Source organism: Zophobas morio, unplaced genomic scaffold (genome assembly GCF_036711695.1).
Source record: "Zophobas morio isolate AGI-343-1 ecotype UQ-CSIRO unplaced genomic scaffold, CSIRO_AGI_Zmor_V1 ptg000018l, whole genome shotgun sequence".
In the NCBI taxonomy this organism is placed as follows: domain Eukaryota; kingdom Metazoa; phylum Arthropoda; class Insecta; order Coleoptera; family Tenebrionidae; genus Zophobas; species Zophobas morio.
The window spans coordinates 2,670,595-2,688,365 of record NW_026972123.1 but is presented as its reverse complement, the minus strand read 5'-3'; the positions used below and the strand labels follow the sequence as shown (position 1 = coordinate 2,688,365).

At 32.8% G+C, this 17,771-nt stretch overlaps 3 protein-coding genes across 7 annotated transcripts in view; all 3 read left to right on the top strand.

Annotated features, from left to right (window-relative positions):
- LOC135131038 (GTPase-activating protein skywalker) overlaps nt 1-17,771 on the top strand; it is a 187,212-nt gene that overhangs the window by 124,405 nt on the left and 45,036 nt on the right. For all 4 annotated transcript variants that reach the window (XM_064058558.1, XM_064058555.1, XM_064058557.1 and 1 more), the window contains exons 4-5: nt 2,916-3,062; nt 17,056-17,409. In XM_064058558.1, coding sequence (XP_063914628.1) covers nt 2,916-3,062; nt 17,056-17,409 — 501 coding nt within the window. The remainder of the gene's footprint in view (nt 1-2,915; nt 3,063-17,055; nt 17,410-17,771) is intronic.
- Nucleotides 3,772-4,408, top strand: LOC135131094 (uncharacterized). The gene is made up of 3 exons (XM_064058629.1): nt 3,772-3,860; nt 3,909-4,046; nt 4,099-4,408. Exons 1-3 carry the CDS (start codon nt 3,795-3,797, stop codon nt 4,324-4,326), a joined length of 432 nt encoding a protein of 143 aa, XP_063914699.1. The 5' UTR covers nt 3,772-3,794; the 3' UTR covers nt 4,327-4,408.
- On the top strand, nt 10,234-11,745 carry LOC135130954 (uncharacterized). 2 transcript variants are annotated; one of them, XM_064058438.1, is made up of 5 exons: nt 10,234-10,359; nt 10,408-10,545; nt 10,598-11,176; nt 11,220-11,357; nt 11,411-11,745. In XM_064058438.1, exons 3-5 carry the CDS (start codon nt 11,111-11,113, stop codon nt 11,660-11,662), a joined length of 456 nt encoding a protein of 151 aa, XP_063914508.1. In that variant the 5' UTR covers nt 10,234-10,359; nt 10,408-10,545; nt 10,598-11,110; the 3' UTR covers nt 11,663-11,745. The 2 variants fall into 2 exon arrangements, with proteins under 2 accessions (XP_063914508.1, XP_063914506.1); XM_064058436.1 differs by lacking the exons at nt 11,220-11,357; nt 11,411-11,745 and having other exon boundaries at nt 10,242-10,359; nt 10,598-10,878.

The following is a 17,771-nucleotide window of genomic DNA, read 5'->3' as shown; positions in this document are numbered from 1 at the left end:
TGGGTGGGCGGGGCTAGTATTTGATAAGATAAGACAGGTTTTGGCAGTTTTGAAAGTTTCAATCATTTTTCGATTATTTTCATAAATTATCCAGAGTCTAGTCAGGTGCAAGAAATAAAAAATAAATTTTGTAGCAAATAGTATAATATAAAAAAACTATGATTGGCTTTTTTTTTAATTTTTTTCACATCCAAGAGTCTATTAGTTTCCACTACCTTTCGACAGAAAAACATGATTAGCCCCGCCCACCCACCCTGCCTCCTTTTCAGAGATTGATTTTATCCGATGTGAATAAAACGAATGGTCTTAAACTGAACAGAAATAAAATTAGTCGTTAGAATAAGAAGAGGGTGGGTGGGCGGGGCTAGTATTGGCTAAGATGAGACTGATTTTGGCAAATGAGATATCTTGTAAGAAAGTAGAGGGTGGGAGGGCGGGGCTAGTATTTGTTAAGATAAGACAGATTTTGGCACTTTTGACATTTTCAATCATTTTTCGATTATTTTCGTTAATTATCCAGAGTCTGGTCAGGTGAATGAAATAAAAAATAAATCTTGTAGCAAATAGTATAACAAAAAAAAAATATATCACTACCAATTTTTTTTTTTTACTTTTTGTCACATCCTAGAGTCTTTTTAGTTTCCACTCCCACTCGGCACATGAACATAATTAGCCCCGCCCACCCACCCTGTCTCCTTTTCAGAGATCGATTTTATCCGATGTGAATAAAATCATTGGTCTTAAACTGAACACAAATAAAATTTGTCGTTGGAACAAGAAGAGGGTGGGTGGGCGGGGCTAGTATTTGCTAAGATGCGACTGATTTTGGCAAATGAGCTATCTTCTAACAAAGTAGTGGGTGGGAGGGCGGGGCTAGTATTTGATAAGAAAATACAGATTTTGGTAGTTTTGACATTTCCAATAAATTTTCGATTATTTTCCTTAATTATCCAGAGTCTGGTCAGGTGAATGAAATAAAAAATAAATTTTGTAGCAAATAGTATAATAAAAAAAAATATATTACTACCATTTTTTTTTTTTACTTTTTGTCACATCCTATAGTCTTATTAGTTTCCACTCCCACTCGGCACAAGAACATAATTAGCCCCGCCCACCCACCCTGTCTCCTTTTCAGAGATTGATTTTATCCGATGTGAATAAAATCAATGGTCTTAAACTGAAATTAAATCAAATTTGTCGTTAAAACAAGAAGAGGGTGGGTGGGCGGGGCTAGTATATGCTAAAATGAGACTGATTTTGGCAAATGAGATGTCTTGTAAGAAAGTAGAGATTGGGAGGGCGGGGCTAGTATTTGTTAAGATAAGACAGATTTTGGCACTTTTGACATTTTCAATCATTTTTCGATTATTTTCGTTAATTATCCAGAGTCTGGTCAGGTGAATGAAATAAAAAATAAATCTTGTAGCAAATAGTATAATAAAAAAAAATATATCATTACCAATTTTTTTTTTTACTTTTTGTCACATCCTAGAGTCTTTTTAGTTTCCACTCCCACTCGGCACATGAACATAATTAGCCCCGCCCACCCACCCTGTCTCCTTTTCAGAGATCGATTTTATCCGATGTGAATAAAATCATTGGTCTTAAACTGAACACAAATAAAATTTGTCGTTGGAACAAGAAGAGGGTGGGTGGGCGGGGCTAGTATTTGCTAAGATACGACTGATTTTGGCAAATGAGATATCTTCTAAGAAAGTAGTGGGTGGGAGGGCGGGGCTAGTATTTGATAAGAAAATACAGATTTTGGTACTTTTGACATTTCCAATAAATTTTCGATTATTTTCGTAAATTATCCAGAGTCTGGTGAGGAGCATGAAATATAAATTTTTCAGTAAATAGTACAATAAAAAAAAATACGTTTAGCACTTTGACAAAAGTACAAAATTAGTCCCGCCCACCCACCCTGCCTCCTTTTCAGTGATTCATTTTATCCGATCTCAATGAAATTTTTAAAAATTGCGATATTTCAATGGGCGATTCTGGAAAAACGATTAGAGTTATCGAAGCAGTGAGGCCGGAATTGACTTCTGCGGCCCGAAATCTACAAGAAAATGTATTTAGTTAAATATCGAAAATCGTCGAAGATGGGTCGAAATTTGCATAAATAGTGGAAAATTTCATTTTCGGAAAAGTCGTCTAAAAATTCTCAAAAAATTCAGGAATAGACCTTATAGAATATAGCGTATTTAGGGTCACGGAGCAATATTTACTAAATATTCGGTGTGAAATTCGAATTTTTTAACTTTTTTTTAAATTGATATATTTCAATGCGCGATTCTGGGAAATCGACTAAAATTATCTAAGAAATGAAGCCGGAAGTGACTCCTGCGGCCCGAAATCCAAACGAAAATTTTTTTAGTCAAATTTCGAAAATTGTGCAAAATTTCAATTTTGAAAAGTTCGTCTAAAAATTCGTAGTCACGTTGATGTACTGATTCCAAAATTATAGCGTTTTTATGGCCACATAGTAATATTTTTACTCGCTAAATTTAGAGTTTTTCTAGTTTTATGAAAAAGTAGTATTCCCGCCCACCCGCCCTTTTTTTTCTTAGAAGATATGTCATTTACCAAAATCAATCTTATCTTAAGTCGTGCAAAAAAAATCTCAGTCTTACGAATCTGTATTTAAATGTAATTAATCAAAATGAAAAGGTCCAAAACAGAAAGTACCCATATGCCACAACTCCAAAAACAAGATTTTGAAAAGATTTTCATTCGAGTTCGAATATTTCTAAAAAGAAAAAAAGTGTCGTTAAAAGGATTCTAGAAGATATTCTAGGGAAAGCAGAAGCTTGATAAAAATTGATTGAAAAAACTTTCGTAATGTTTAATGGTGATTTTTATTGACCAATTTTTTTTTGTTTAAATTCAACGGAATTTTCTTATTTTTCCAGAAGAGCGCCGCCGTTCACCTCCAAAGGCACTGCCCCAGCTCGAGAGCCGAGCGCATCTACATGGACTGGATCTGGTGGATATTCCAGGGTCTTCCCTTCCAGCACCTCGTCCGCGTGATGGACTGTTTTTTCCACGAAGGAATCAAGGTAGGTGGCTCCACCTCGACACCACCCGACCAATCATCCTCATTTTTCTATTAATAAAACCGCAGGTGTATTAATATAACATAGATTTTGGCTCGTGATTCCGAACGTCAGTTGCCAAGCGAGGAGTTCTTGGCACGGTCGAGCGTACGCCGCCCAGAAAAAAAATCCCATGTTGTTGATGTTTACCGAAACAGCTGATTTTTTCCGTCTTTTTTTATTTTCCTCAGTATTTGGAAAGTCGGGTTTAAACTGGAACGGCTATTTTAAAGCCGGGGGGTTCTTGGAATTGAGTTAGTTGAAGTTTTTTCGGACACTCAAATCCCGACCCATACCAATGAATTCTTCAATGTCTACATGCCTCCCTGATTTTGACCCAGTTGAATTTTTTTTTTTATCGCCATCTAGAACAATAACCCGAACTAATTACATGTTGCTGATTGGCTGGCGGCCAGAAATACGTTTGAGCGGTAAATAATTGTAATTGCGTTTACCAAAACACCCGACCGAGTGCCGACAAAGCTGGAATTGCATAAATAATTGCGGCGTCGTAAATAACCGATTTATCATGAATATTTCCAGAGGAAAAATCGTTTTGGGAGATGCGTTCGATACGTATCATAATAAATTTACAATATTGCTTGGCAAGGAGGGGGGCAATCTCAAAATAGCTACAGCAAGATATTTCATTGGCTGTAGCGTCCATCTAGTGTTCTAAAAACCCCATACTGTAGAATGTCGGACGATTACTTGAAGTCCCACAGGAAGATTTTGGTTGATTATGAGGCGATTAACGAAATTGTGAGTACTTTTTCGTGTGGATGATGTTGTTGATTGGAATTTTTCAAGGTTTTTGGGGCCGTGGCCATCATGACGATCGGGTTATTGCGTTTTCTTCCTGGTATTTTGGATTTTGCATACCATGTGGCGATATATGGAATATTGACCATGTTGAGAGGATTTTTGTTGTTGTATGGTATCAAAAAAGTACTGTTTCAAGATGCTGTGGTCATGGTCATTTTCACTTTGTAATTTTCAGGAAAATAGAATATGTGTGATGGTGCACATAGTGTTGTCGATTCTGTTCTTGATGTTGTACAAAGTAGCGATTATATATGAGGTCATATCTACCCTAATGGACATGCATGTGTACATCGATGCGCTTTTCATAACGGTGTATTTCGTCCTCTGTCCGTTGCTTTGGGCGTTTTTTTGGTACATACAGTTTTGTGCCTTTCGATTTTACCAGTATTTGGGAAACAGCTAGTTGCGAAAAATGTGTATTTTTTGGAAGAACGGTGGAATAAATTGTCGTTGTATACGTTTAGAAGAATTTCATTTCATTGTTTAACCAGTGGTTTTGTATTGTATTTATCTGACTATCCCCACCAATAGTTTGATGTCGTCATCTGAAATTAACAAAAATATAAGTCGTTCCATTAATACCACGACACATTGCTCCATTTCGGAACAACTAAGACATTCGTTCTAGCAGAGAGGGGACAACCTCAAAATAGATACAGTAAAACTAGAAAACTAGTTCATTATCATAACACGCATTGAAATTCCGCTTCCACGAAACAAAATGTCTGACAGTTATCTCACTTGTTACCGTTGTGGCGTCCAGAAATACGTTTGAGCGGTAAATACATAATTGTTCAAGTCGAAATACTAAAAAATCCCAAAATTGAAAAATTGAAGAATCGAAAAACTGAGAAAACTCACAAAATTGAACGAAATATCCAAAAATTGGAAAATTAAAAAATTGAAAAATTGGGAAATCGAAAAGCCGAAAAATTGAAAAATCTGGAGTCTGAAAAATCGAAAAATTGAGGTACTGATAAGCTAAAAAATCGAAACCTTCGCAAGTCGAAAATGGGAAAACCAAAAAATAGATTAATTGAGAAATCGGAAAACTGAAAAATCGGAAAATTCAAAAATCGAACAGCCGAAAAGTAAAAACACGAAAAACCGATGAATCGAAAAATCGAAACAAGTCCTCAAAAAATTGAAAACTCGAGAAATTCACAAATCGAAATATATATAGAACAGTGGAAAATTGAAAAATCTAAAGTTTAAAAAACGAAAAACTGAAGAATTGAAGAACTGAAAAATCGAAACTGCGAATTCGAGAAACGGTAAAATAAAAAAAAAATGTATATTAATCGAAAAATCGGAAAATTGAAAATTTAGCAACGTCAAAATTTGAAAAATTGGAAAATAGAAATACTGAAGAACTGGAAAATCAAAAAATCCAGAAATCGAAAAATCTAAAATCCAAACATCAAAGAATCAAAAAAGAAAAATTCGAAAATCTAAAACTTAAAAATCGAAAAACTGAAAAATCGACAAATCGAAATTCCAGAATTTAAATTTAGAAATCAAAGTCTAAAACTGTCGAAAATTTGAGAAATCTACAGTTTAACGAAAAATTGAAAATCCAAAAAGTATAAAAGGGGTGGAAATCCAAAAACTGCAAACTGAAAAATTAAAAATTGGAAAATCGACGAATTGGAATCGATTGGCCTGAAAATTTGAAAAGTTGAATAAACGAAAAATTGGAAAATCGAAAGAAACAACAAAAATCAAGGAAATGAAAAAACAAAAAATTGCGACATAAAACCGAGAAAATGAAAAATAAAAAATCAGGAAAATGCAAAATAAAAATCGGAGAGTTGAAAAATTGAGGGGACGGAAAATTGAAAAAGGGCACAATTAAAAATCGAGAATGTGAAAAATGGAAAAATGAGAAATTGTAATATTGAAAAATTGGAAAATTTGGAAGTCGACAAATTGTAAAATTGAAAAATCAAAAATAAAAAAACGAAAAAGTGTATAATAAAAACTGAAAGAATGTACAAAGTGAAAATCAAACTTGAAAATTTGAAGAAAAATTGCTAAAAAACCTGAAAATTTAAAATATTTAATAAAGGAAAATTTGTAAAATCGAAAGAAACGACAAAAAATAAAGGAAATCAGAAAATAAGGAAAATTGTGATATAGCATCGAAAAAGTGAAAATTAAAAAATCGGGAAAATGAAAAATAAAAATCGGAAACAAAAAATTGGAAAAGGGAAAAATTAAAAATTAAGAAACTGATGCAAACCGAAAAATTGAAAATTTTGGAAGTCGAGAAATTGTAAAATTGAAAAATCTTAAGAATCGAAAACGTGAAAAATCAAAAAAAAAGAAATATGTATTATGAAATAGAAATATTTAAAATTAAAGAAAATGGGAAGACTGGAAATCCAAAAACTGCAAAGTGAAAAATTTAAAAATTGAAAAATGGACGAACTGAAAATTCAAAGCCTGAAAATTTGAAAAATTGGACAAATAAAAAATTGTAAAATTGAAAAAAAAAACACAGAAAATAAAGGAAATGAAAAAACGGACAATTGTGATATAAATCGAGAAAATAAAAATTAAAAATTCGCCACACTGAAAAATAAAAATCCAGAACTTGAAAAATTGAGGAAACGAAAAATTGAAAATGACAAAAATTAAAAACTGAAAATGTGAAAAATCGAAAAATGAGAAACTGTAATATTGAAAAATTGCAAATCGAAAAATTGAAAAATTTAGAAGTCAAGAAACTGTAAAATTGAAAAATCAAAAATAAAAAATCGAAAAAGCGTATAATAAAAACTTGAAAATGTACAAAGTGAAAATCAAACTTGAAAATTTGAAGAAAAATTGCTAAAAACCTGAAAATTTGAAAAATTTAATAAAGGAAAAATTGCAAAATCGACAGAAACAACAAAAAATAAAGGAAATCAAAAAAAGGAAAATTGTGATATAAAATCGAAAAAGTGAAAATTAAAAAATCGGGAAAATGAAAAATAAAAATCGGAAAAAAATTGGAAAAGGGAAAAACGAAAAATTGAGAAACTGAAAAATCGAAAAATGAAAAACTGTAGTACTGAAAAATGGCCAAATTGAAAAACGGTTGCAAGCCGAAAAATTGAAGGAACGGAAAATTGAAAAATCAAAAATAAAAAAGGAAAAATTACAAAATGAAAACTTGAAAAATCTTAAGAATCGAAAAGGTGAAAAATAATAGAAAAAAGAAATATATCTTATGAAATAGAAATATTTAAAATTAAAGAAATTGGAAAATCGGAAGACTGGAAATCCAAAAACTGCAAAGTGAAAAATTTTAAAATTGAAAAATGGAGGAACTGAAAATTCAAAGCCTGAAAATTTGAAAAATTGAACAAATAAAAAATTGTAAAATCGAAAAAAACCCACAGAAAATAAAGGATATGAAGAAACGGACAATTATGATATAAATCGAGAAAATAAAAATTAAAAATTCGCCACACTGAAAAATAAAAATCGGGAACATGAAAAATTGTGGAAACGAAAAATTGAAAAATCGAAAGAAACAACAAAAAATTAAGGAAATGAAAAAATGAAAATTTGTGACATAAAATCGAGAAAATGAAACTTAAAAAAATCGGGAAAATGAAAAATAAAAATCAAGAACTTGAAAAATTGAGGAAACGAAAAATTGAAAATGACAAAAATTGGAAACTGAGAATGTGAAAAATCGAAAAATGAGAAACTGTAAAATTGAAAAATGTCAAAAATGAAAATCATGAAAATTTGAAGAAACGAAAATTCGAAGTGAAAAATAAAAAAGAAGAAATATGTATTGTAAAATCAAAATATTGAAAATTAAAGAAACTGAAAAATTGAAAAAGACTGGAAATCCAAAAACTGCAAATTGAAAAATTTTAAACGTGGAAATCATGGCATTGAAAAATGAAAGGCTGAAAATTTGAAAAACTGAATAAATAAAGAAACCAAAAATTGGATATAAAAACATAAAGTTAGTCATTCGCCAGATGGATCTCTTTACTGCGTTATCAGCAACAAAATCTCTAAATCGAATTTTACAATTATCTGACAAAACTGAATATGTTATACCAGACTTCAAGAGCGAGGAAAGTGCTGTCTAAGTAACTTTGGACCAATTTTTATAATTTTTAACAATAAATTTCAAATAATACCATAGTGGTTTTTTAAATTTTGATAAGGTGTTGTAAAACTATATGTGAATCGCCACATCTGATATTCATTTTTATTTTAGTACGATATCGCTGAACTAATAGAATCTAGGATGTGAAAAAAATAAAAAAAGACCTGACCAGACTGGATTATTTTCGAAAATAGTCGAAAACTGCACAAAAATGTTAAAATTGCCAAAATTAGTTTTATCTTATCACAATGCTAGCCCCACCCACCCGCCCACTATTTTCTTGCAATGCATGTCATTTGCCAAAATCAGTGTTACCTTAGCAAGCACTAGCCCCGCCCACCCGCCCTCTTTTCATTCTAACGGCTAATTTTATTTCTTTTCAGTATATAATCATTAATTTTATTCAGATCGAATTAAATCTATCAATGAAAAGGAGACAGGGTGGGTGGGCGGGGTTAATTATGTTCTTGTTTCAAGTGGGTGTGGAAACTAATAGAATCCAGGATGTGAAAAAAATAAAAAAAGATTTGGCCAGACTGGATTATTTTCGAAAATAGTTGAAAACTGGACGAAAATGTCAAAATTGCCAAAATCAGTTATATGTTATCAAATGCTAACCCCACCCACCCGCCCACTATTTTCTTGCAATGTATGTCATTTGCCAAAATCAGTGTTATCTTAGCAAGCACTAGCCCCACCCACCCGCCCTCTTCTCATTCTAACGGCTAATTTTATTTCTTTTCAGTATATGATTATTAATTTTATTCAGATCGAATAAAATTTATCAATGAAAGGGAGACAGGGTGGGTGGGCGGGGCTAATTATTTTCTTGTTTCGAGTGGGAGTGGAAACTAATAGAATCTAGGATGTGAGCAAAATAAAAAAAGACCTGACCAGACTGGATTATTTTCGAAAATAGTTGAAAACTGGATGAAAATGTCAAAATTGCCAAAATCAGTTCTATCTTATCAAATGCTAGCCCCATCCACCCGCCCACTATTTTCTTGCAATGTATGTCATTTTCCAAAATAAATGTTATCTTAGCAAGCACTTGCCCCGCCCACCCGCCCTCTTCTCATTCTAACGGCTAATTTTATTTCTTTTCAGTATATGATCATTAATTTTATTCAGATCGAATAAAATCGATCAATGAAAATGAGACAGGGTGGGTGGGCGGGGCTAATTATGTTCTTTTGTCGAGTGGGATTGAAAACTAATAGAATCTAGGAAATGAAAAATATAAAAAAAGCTCTAATCTTTAAGCTGTATATGTGATTTTATTTTTCGAGCTTATTTCAAAATTCTGTATATGTATAATTGTTCCTTTTTGGCAGTGATGCATAGGCAGAGTTATGGACGTATAAAAATAAAATTATAAGTAAATATAATTACATAGAAATATAATATGAAAAAAAAATAAGAGCAACTCACTATTGGTGCCATCTCGTTTGTGCAAGATTTAAGACAGGGAAGAAATTTCTTTTTTTAAGACACAGCATCTTTTGTTTTTGAATATACTATTTACTTGCAACACAAACATAAATAATAAATATAAAATAGAGCTATATAATACTCGATATGTATGTTTTTAAATGTTTTTTGGTGTTGCCCTGTTAGAAACGTTAATTTTCGATTGGACATGCCATTTTGTAAAATGAACTGAAAAGCACTTTACATAATTAACTAATAAAAATAAAGCATTCCGAAGCATGTATATACATATATATTGATCAGATATGTAGTAACTACAGTTAACATTACTTATTGGTTACATAATCGTAGTACTCCAATGTGATGTTACATAGGTATATCGTTAAGACATAATCATGCGATGTACTCATTGTTTTTTGAGTGTCACAACTGTATTTACTGGGACGCATTTTACCAGTTGAATTTTTTTTTCATCGCCATCTAGAACAATAACCCGAACTAATTACTGTTGCTGATTGGCTGTCGTCCAGAAACACGTTTGAGCGGTAAATACACAATTGTAATTGCGTTTTCCAAAACACCCCCAAGTGCCGACAAAGCTGGAATTGCATAAATAATTGCGTAAATAACCGACCTATCATGAATATTTCCAGAGGAAAATCGTCCGGAGATGCGTTCGATACGTATCATAACAAATTTACAGTCGAGTATTGCTTGGCAAGGAGGGGGGCAATCTCAAAATAGCTACAGCAAGTGCGAATGCAAAAGACGTTTCATTAGCTGTACGACGCATCCAGTGGTCTAAAAACCCCGTACTCTAGAATGTCGGACGGTTACTTGAAGTCCCACGGGAAGATTCTCATTGATTATGAGGCGATTAACGAAATCGTGAGTACTTTTTCTTGTGGATGATGTTGTTGATTGGAAGTTTTCAAGGTTTTGGGGGCCGTGGGTGTCATGATGGTCGGGGTACTGGGTTTTGATCCTATGACTTTGCACTTTACGTACCATGCAGCGATATGTGGAATATTGACCATGCTGAAGGGGTGTCTGCTGTTGCACGGTATCAAAAAAGTACTACTCCAAAGTGCTATGGTAATAGACACTTTAACTGGGTACGTTTCAGGAAAACAGGATATGTGTGATGGTCCACATTTTGTTGTCGGTTTTGTCCTTGCTGTTGTACAAAGCAGTGGTTATATATGTGGCCCTATATACCCCAATGATCATCCAATCTTACACCGATTCAATGTTCATAACGGTCTACTTCGTCTTCTTTCCGTTGTTTTTTGGGTTTTCTTGGTACATACAGTTTTGCGCGTTTCGATTTTACCAGTATTTGGGAGCACAGGCAGCTGCGAAATACGTGTACTTTGAAAGACTGATGTAATAAATGGTCGTTGTATACATTGTATTGTATTTATCTGTATCCCCACCAATACGTTGATGACGTCATCTCAAATTAACCAAAACACAATTCGTTCCATTAATACCACACCAAATTGCTGCACCGCGGAACAATTCAAACATTCGCTCTAGCAGAGAAGGGGCAAACTCAAAATAGATACAGCCACTACGAAACGAAAAACTAGTTCATTATCGAAACACGCACCATCGAATTCCGTTTCCACAAAACAAAATGTCTTACAGTTACCTCACGTCGTACGCAAAAATGTTCGTTAACTATGAAGCAGTGAACGAGATAGTAAGTAATTGGAATTTGTTTAGTACTACTTACCGCTTGCAAGGTTCTAGGGACTGGTTGCGTCCTTGGAATGGGTTTACTAGGTTTCAACTACTACAACCAGGCTTTCATATACATTATGTTAGCTTCTGGAATAATCACGGTCTCAAAAGGGTGTTTGTTGCTTTATGGTATCAGGAAAGTTAGTTTCGTAAATGTGACAGCTGCACTGTTTTTACTGTTGGTTTTTTTCAGGAGAATTGGGTGTGTGTGATGATACACATGGTGTTGACTGCGATAGCTTTGATTGTGGGCAAAATAGTGGTGACATTTTTGGGTGTGGTAATGTACCGCGATGCACTAAGGGAGTTTGGTGCCCTTTTCCTTATAAGTATATTCTTGCTCTTTTTTCCTTGCGTTTTCGTGTTTTTTTGGTATGTTCAGTTTTGTGCGCTCCAGATTTGTTGTAGTTTCAGAAGAAAGCAACGTGGAGTGGAGTCGTCTTGAGTGTAATCAAAAAGTGACTGTTTTGGGTAGTTTAAGCGATTTAAATTTTCCATGTGTACTGTTATAATAAAGTATCAGTAAATTGTGGTTTTTCCTAAATGGTCTATTTTTACTAATTAGTTGTCTTTGAACGTGTTATTTTTCCGTACTATTACTGTAGAAAAATCAAATACCAACAATTAAGAAACAAATTAAATTCATTGGACCGGCTGGAAACTGAATAACATGGATAAACTAGAAAATCTCTATTTTTGTACTCTATGAATTGCGACATCCAAACAAATTTATAATACCTGTTAAAAGTGACTGCAGCACCATACGAAAATACAGTGAAACTTCAATATCACGAACACACTTTCAAGGTGTAATTTTTTTGAGTAGTTTACCAGAAAGATACTCTCGTGTAACTTACCAATGATGTGTTTTCAGTTTTATCGAATTTGTTAAATAGAAGTCCAACTGTATACGTATATGTTTTTACGAATACTTCACATACTGCTGACTAAATTTCGTCATTTATTAAGTATCGCAGAAAGTGGAGTTTTTAACTTCATTGAAACTGAAATGTTCGACCAATTTAATTTTTTTTTTTTTTGAAGAAGAAGAAGAAGAAGAAGAATGAGCTACTGAAAAGAGCACATTTTTTGGGTTAGCAGTTTCAAGTATTTAAAAAATGTTAACGAAATATTTTCTATACTTATATTTCGATAGATAAAAAAAAAACAAAATAAATTGAAATAAAAATCCATGTTTTTATAAATTTTTACCATATGAAAATTAGAAATATGGACACATTTTTGTCCCCTTTTTTTTGGCTGTTTCTTCTGTCGGTTTTTCGTTGACTTTATACATAATTTTTAGGCCTTTTTTATCGCTTTTTTAATGTCGTGTTTTATCCCCTTTTTAATGGCCTTTTTTGTCGCCTTCTTCGTAGCTTGTTCTGTCGCCGCTTTTGTCGTCCTTTTTTTGTCGCTTTTGTTGCCATTTTTCTAGCTTTTACTGGTTTTTTCGTCATCTTTTTTTTTCTTGCCTTTTCTGTCGCTTCTTTTCTCGTCCTTTTTTTATCGTTTTTTGGCTTTTTGTGAGTTTTGTTATTCACGTTTTTATCTCTTTTTTAATCACTTTTTGGTCTACGCAACCATTTTTTGTTGTTTTTTCTGTTGCCCTTTTTTGTTCCCTTTTCTGTGCTCTTGTTTCTGTCCTTTTTGCCTTTTTGTGACTTTTTCACGCTTTAATCTTTTTTCGCCACGTCTTTTGTTGTAGGTTCTCTGTTGCCTTTTTATTCGTTGTTGTCTTTTTGTCTCCTTTTTTTATCGCTTTTGGTCGACTTAATTTTTTTTTATTGCTTTTTCTGTCGTTTTTTTCTTGTTGCTTTTAATTTTGTGGCTCTTTTGTTGGTTACGTTTTCGTCTCCGTTTTATCTCCTTTTTTAATTGTTTGTTGCTCGCGTTTTTTGATGACTTTTCTGTTGCCCCCTTTTTGATATTTTTTTATCTTTTTTGTTATATTTTTTTGTCCCCATTTTCATGCCCTTTTTGTCACTCCTTTTGCCGTTTTTTTAGCTTTTTTCCAGTTTTATGCATTTTTATAGTTTTTCTGTTACTGTTTTGTCGGTTTTTAAAGCTTATTTATGTCGTTTTAGTCCTTCTGTTTTCTCTTCTTTGTTGCTTTTTCTCTCGCTCTTTTTGCCTCCACTTTTGAGTCGGTTCTTTGATTTTTTATCACTTTTTGTGTTTTTTTTCTGTGGCCCGCTTTTTATTGCCTTTTTTAATGTTGTATTTTGTCGCCCTTTTTAATGTGTGTTCTGCCCCTGTTTTTGTCGTTTTTTTGGTTACTCTTTCTGTCGCTCCGTTTGCCGTTCTTTGTTTGCCTTTTTTAAGATTTATTCTTTTTTATCACTTTCTTTGTTGCCCTTTTTTCTTAGTTTTTGCTATTGCCTTGTTGTCGTCCATTTTTTCTTGTTTTTTTTTTGTTGCCTTTTTTGTTAGTCACGTTTTTTCTCCCTTTTGTAAAACTATTTTTGTTGTTTTTTCTAGTCCTTCTTTTGTCGTTTTTTTGTCCATTTTTGTTCTTTCTCGTTATCTTTTTTTTTGTTGTTTTTTCTGTTGTCCTTTTTTGTCCCCCTTTCAATGCTCTTTTTCCGCCCCTTTTTTTACTCATTTTCTTCCTTTTTTGTGAATTTGGTTGCTCATGCTTTTGTCTGTCTTTTGTTGGTTCTCGTGTTACGCTTTTTCTGGCATTTTTTATGCTCTTTCTGTCCGCTTCTTCTTGCCTTTTTTTTATATTTTTACCGTCTTTTTATGTCGTTTTTGTCCTCATTTTAATGCCCTCTTTTGTCGTCTTTTTTTCTGTTGCTCTCCTTTTATAGGTTTTTTGGCTTTTTGTGACTTTTGTTATTCACGTTTTTGTCTCTTTTTTGATCACTTTTTGCCTGTAGCCCTTTTTTTAAGTCGTCTTTTTGCCTCTTTGGGACTGCTTTTTTACGCTTTTTTTTCTCTTTTTTCGTCACTTTTTCTGTTGTTTCTGTGTTGTCTTTTATGGGTTTCTTTTTTATGCTCTCTGTTCCCTTTTTGCTGCTTTTCTTTTTTTTTTTTTTGCCTTTATTGTATGTCGTTTTTGTCTCCTCCTTTTTTCATCTTTTTTTTAGTTGCTTTTACTATTGCTCCTTTTTTCCTCTTATTTTTGTCGTTTTTTTGTTGCCTCTTTTGTGGCTTTTGTTGGTCACGTTTTATCTCCGTTTTTATCGCTTTTTATCACTATTTTAGTTGTTTAGTTGCCCTTTCGCCTTTTTTGTCTTATTTTTGTGCAGCTTTTAGTAATTTTTTTGTCGAATTCATTTTTTTTATTAATCTGCCTTTGCTGCCCTTTTTTTTGTTGCATTTTTTTCGTGGCTTTTTTTGTTGGTTACGTTTTTGTCTCCGTTTTTATCTCCTCTTTTTATCACTTTGTTGCCTTTTTTGACGTCGTTTTTTTTTTGTAGTTTTTTGCTCCCCATTTGTCATTTTATTTGTTGGTCTTTCTGTCGGTCCTTTTATCGCTTTTTTTTAGTTTTGTTTTTCAATTTTTTTTAGCCATTTTTCTGTTTTATCTCCTTTTTTATCACTTCTTTGTTGCCATTTTTGTTTTTTATTGCCCCTTTTTTGCTATTTTTTTATGGTTTTTGTTGTAATTTTCATGCCTTCTTTGTCATCTCTTTTGTTAGTCTTTCTGTCGCTCCTTTAGCCGTTTTTTGTCGTTTTCCTTAGCTTTTTTCAATTTTTGTGTCGTTTTTGGCCCTCCTTCTACTCTTGTTTGTTGTCTTTCTTTTGTTGCTTGTTCTCTGGCTCCTTTTGCCTCCATTTTTGGGTCGGTTTTTTGATTTATCATTTTGTAGTTTTTTCTGTGTCTAGTTTTTTATTATGTTGTTTTTTGTCGTCCTTTTTATGTTTTCTGTCCCTCTTTTTTGGCATTTTTTTGGTTACCCTGTCTGTTGCTCCGTTTGTCGTCCATTGTTTAATCTTTTTTTGCCTTTTTTTTATGACTTATTCCTTTTTTATCACTTTCTTTATTGCCCTTGTTTCTTGGTTTTTATGTTGCCTTTTTGTATTTTTTTGTTGCTTCTTTTGTAGTTTTTTGTTTATCACGTTTTTGCCTCCCCTTTTATACATACCCTTTTGTATCACTCTTTTTGTTGTTTTCTCGAGTCCTTTTTTTTGTCGTTTTTTTATGTTCTTTCTTGTTCTCCTTTTAATGGTCTTTGACGTTATCTTTTTTTTGGTGCTTTTTCTATCGCTCCTTTTACCATTATTTTTTTATCGTTTTTTTGCTTTCGTGACTTTTGTTATTCACGTTTTTTTCTTTTTTTTTCATTTTTTGTGTTATCCTTTTTTGTTGGTTTTTCTGTTGCCCTCTTTTCCGCCTCTTTTTTTAGTCGTGTTCTTGCCTTTTTGTGACTTTGGTTGTTCACGCTTTTGTCTCTTTTTTGTTGGTTCTCTGTTACCCTTTTTCTGTCCGTTTTTTGTGGCCTTTTTGTATATTTTTGTCGCCTTTTTATGTCATTGTTGTCCCCATTTTAATGCCCTCTTTTGTCGTCTTTTTTTTCTGTTGCTCTTTTTGTCGTCCTTTGTTTGTTGCCTTTTTTGTGGCTTTTGTTGATCACGTTTTTGTTTCTTTTTTTTATCGCCCTTTTATACTCTTTTTGTTCTGTTTTCTGTTACCCTTATTTATCGCCTTACTTTGTCTTGTTTTGTCCTCTTTTTAATAACTTTTTTTGATTGCTCTTTCTGTCGTTCCTTTTGCTGTTTTTTATTTGCTGCTTACTTTTGTATTGGTTATGTTTTTGTCTCCGTTTTTATCTCCTATTTTTATAACTTATTTGTTGCCTTTTTTGATGTTTTTCGGTTGCCGATTTTTGACGTCTTTTTTATGTCGTTTTTTTTTTGAAGTTTTTTGTCCCCATTTTGATGCCCTTTTGGTCATCTTTTTTGTTGATCTTCTATCGCTCATTTTTGTTCGTCGTTTTTTTCAGAGTAGGTTCCTTTTTTATAGTTTTTCTTGTTGTTTTTGTAGTTTTTAATCGTTTTTTTCTGTCGTTTTTTGTCCCACTTTTTGTTGTTTTTTATATATTATCTTTCTACGACTTTTTTGTCGACTTTTTCTTGTAGTTTTTATCGTTTTTTTGTGGTTTTCCTTATCTTTGATAAAGTCTTCGATTTTATTTGAAAAACTCACTTAAAACATACGAGTGACATGTTTCTTTATCTTCGCTTTAAATACATACTACATATCTTTCGTTTAACAAATTTTATAATTTATCTAAGACTTTGTTGTGAATAATCATGGTTTCTAGTGTCTTTTTTGAGAATTAAAAAGAGTCTTGGGGTCCCTGCTATTATATTTTTAGTTTAAAGGAATCTTGAGGGGAGCTGATTTTATTTTTGAAAAAAATTTGTAAGAAGTTTCGAAAAATCTTGGGGGCCCTGGCCTTCTGTTTTTGAAAAAAAAAATTAAAAGAATATTAGGGTCCCTAATCTTTTTTTAATAAAAAGTATCTTGAGATTCCTGTTTTCTTAAAAAAAAAAATCAGTCCAAATTTATTCCGCGAGATACAGTACAAATACAGTATAATTTTTCGAAAAATTATAAAATTTGATTTCGTGAATTTTGTTTTTTATTATTTTTTTGACTTGAAAGCTGATTTTTTATTTTTTGCTTAAATTGTGGAACCATGAAATCATAACTCAAGATTTTTTAATGGCAATTATATGAACGACAAAAATAATTATGAATCTGATCCTTCTTTTGAAACACCAAAACGGCGTGAAATTTTGTCAAAAATACTTCCACCTTAAATAACAATTGATCTAAAGTAATGTGATTATTAAGATTGTTTCAACATTTTTTCTTTGTTGCAGGTTCTCTACCGGACGGCGATGGCAATTCTTATCCTTTTCCACAAAGCGTCCTCGTCGCCGTCCTCCGAATGGATGACTGAGATCCAGAGGAACGGCATCGACGCGGCCTTGAACAAATTCTGCAAGGAAATGCCGGTGACACCCCAGAAATTGTTGAAGGTCGCATTCGGGATCCGAGGACTCAGTTCGGCTTACATCTCGCGGGTTTTCATCCGTACCGAAATGGTATTGAAAAGCAAAAATGTGATAAACGGATCTAGGCAGTTAGTCAGGTCTAGATCCAGCGAGAATCTTCCCAACAGCCAGAGCCAGAACAACATACAGATGGTTTCTCACACACTCACCATCAGAGAGGTAAGTCGCCGCCGATTTTACTACTCGATAATAACGGTTTTAGTTTCCGATTTTTAATCCGATTCAATTCGTTACTACTGAAAATTTTAATTTCATTAAGTTTTGCGTTTTAGTTACTTTGCTTTTTGGTGTTTGTTTCTTTTTTTACTAATTGTTTAATGGTAGTGGTCTTTTGTATATATTTTTTCTATTGTATATTTTTTTTATATTTTGTTTATTTGTTGCTGTTAGTGCATCATGTTTAAATTTGTTTTTTTTTTAACACAATAACACCAGACACTGTATAAGTGTGTATGATGCACACGTTTTGCATTTTGTGAAGTGTGCTCGTTCAGCGCAAGGGAGGCGAAAAATGACAATGA

Bases quoted from the DNA above. Each gene is read 5' to 3' on its own strand.
- LOC135130954 (XM_064058436.1), top strand. From the start codon at position 10,294: ATGTCGGACGGTTACTTGAAGTCCCACGGGAAGATTCTCATTGATTAT. The intron at 10,360-10,407 runs GTGAGTACTTTT...GAAGTTTTCAAG, and splicing joins ATGAGGCGATTAACGAAATC to GTTTTGGGGGCCGTGGGTGT. The intron at 10,546-10,597 runs GTACTACTCCAA...GGTACGTTTCAG, and splicing joins TGTTGCACGGTATCAAAAAA to GAAAACAGGATATGTGTGAT.
- LOC135131094 (XM_064058629.1), top strand. From the start codon at position 3,795: ATGTCGGACGATTACTTGAAGTCCCACAGGAAGATTTTGGTTGATTAT. The intron at 3,861-3,908 runs GTGAGTACTTTT...GAATTTTTCAAG, and splicing joins ATGAGGCGATTAACGAAATT to GTTTTTGGGGCCGTGGCCAT. The intron at 4,047-4,098 runs GTACTGTTTCAA...TGTAATTTTCAG, and splicing joins TGTTGTATGGTATCAAAAAA to GAAAATAGAATATGTGTGAT.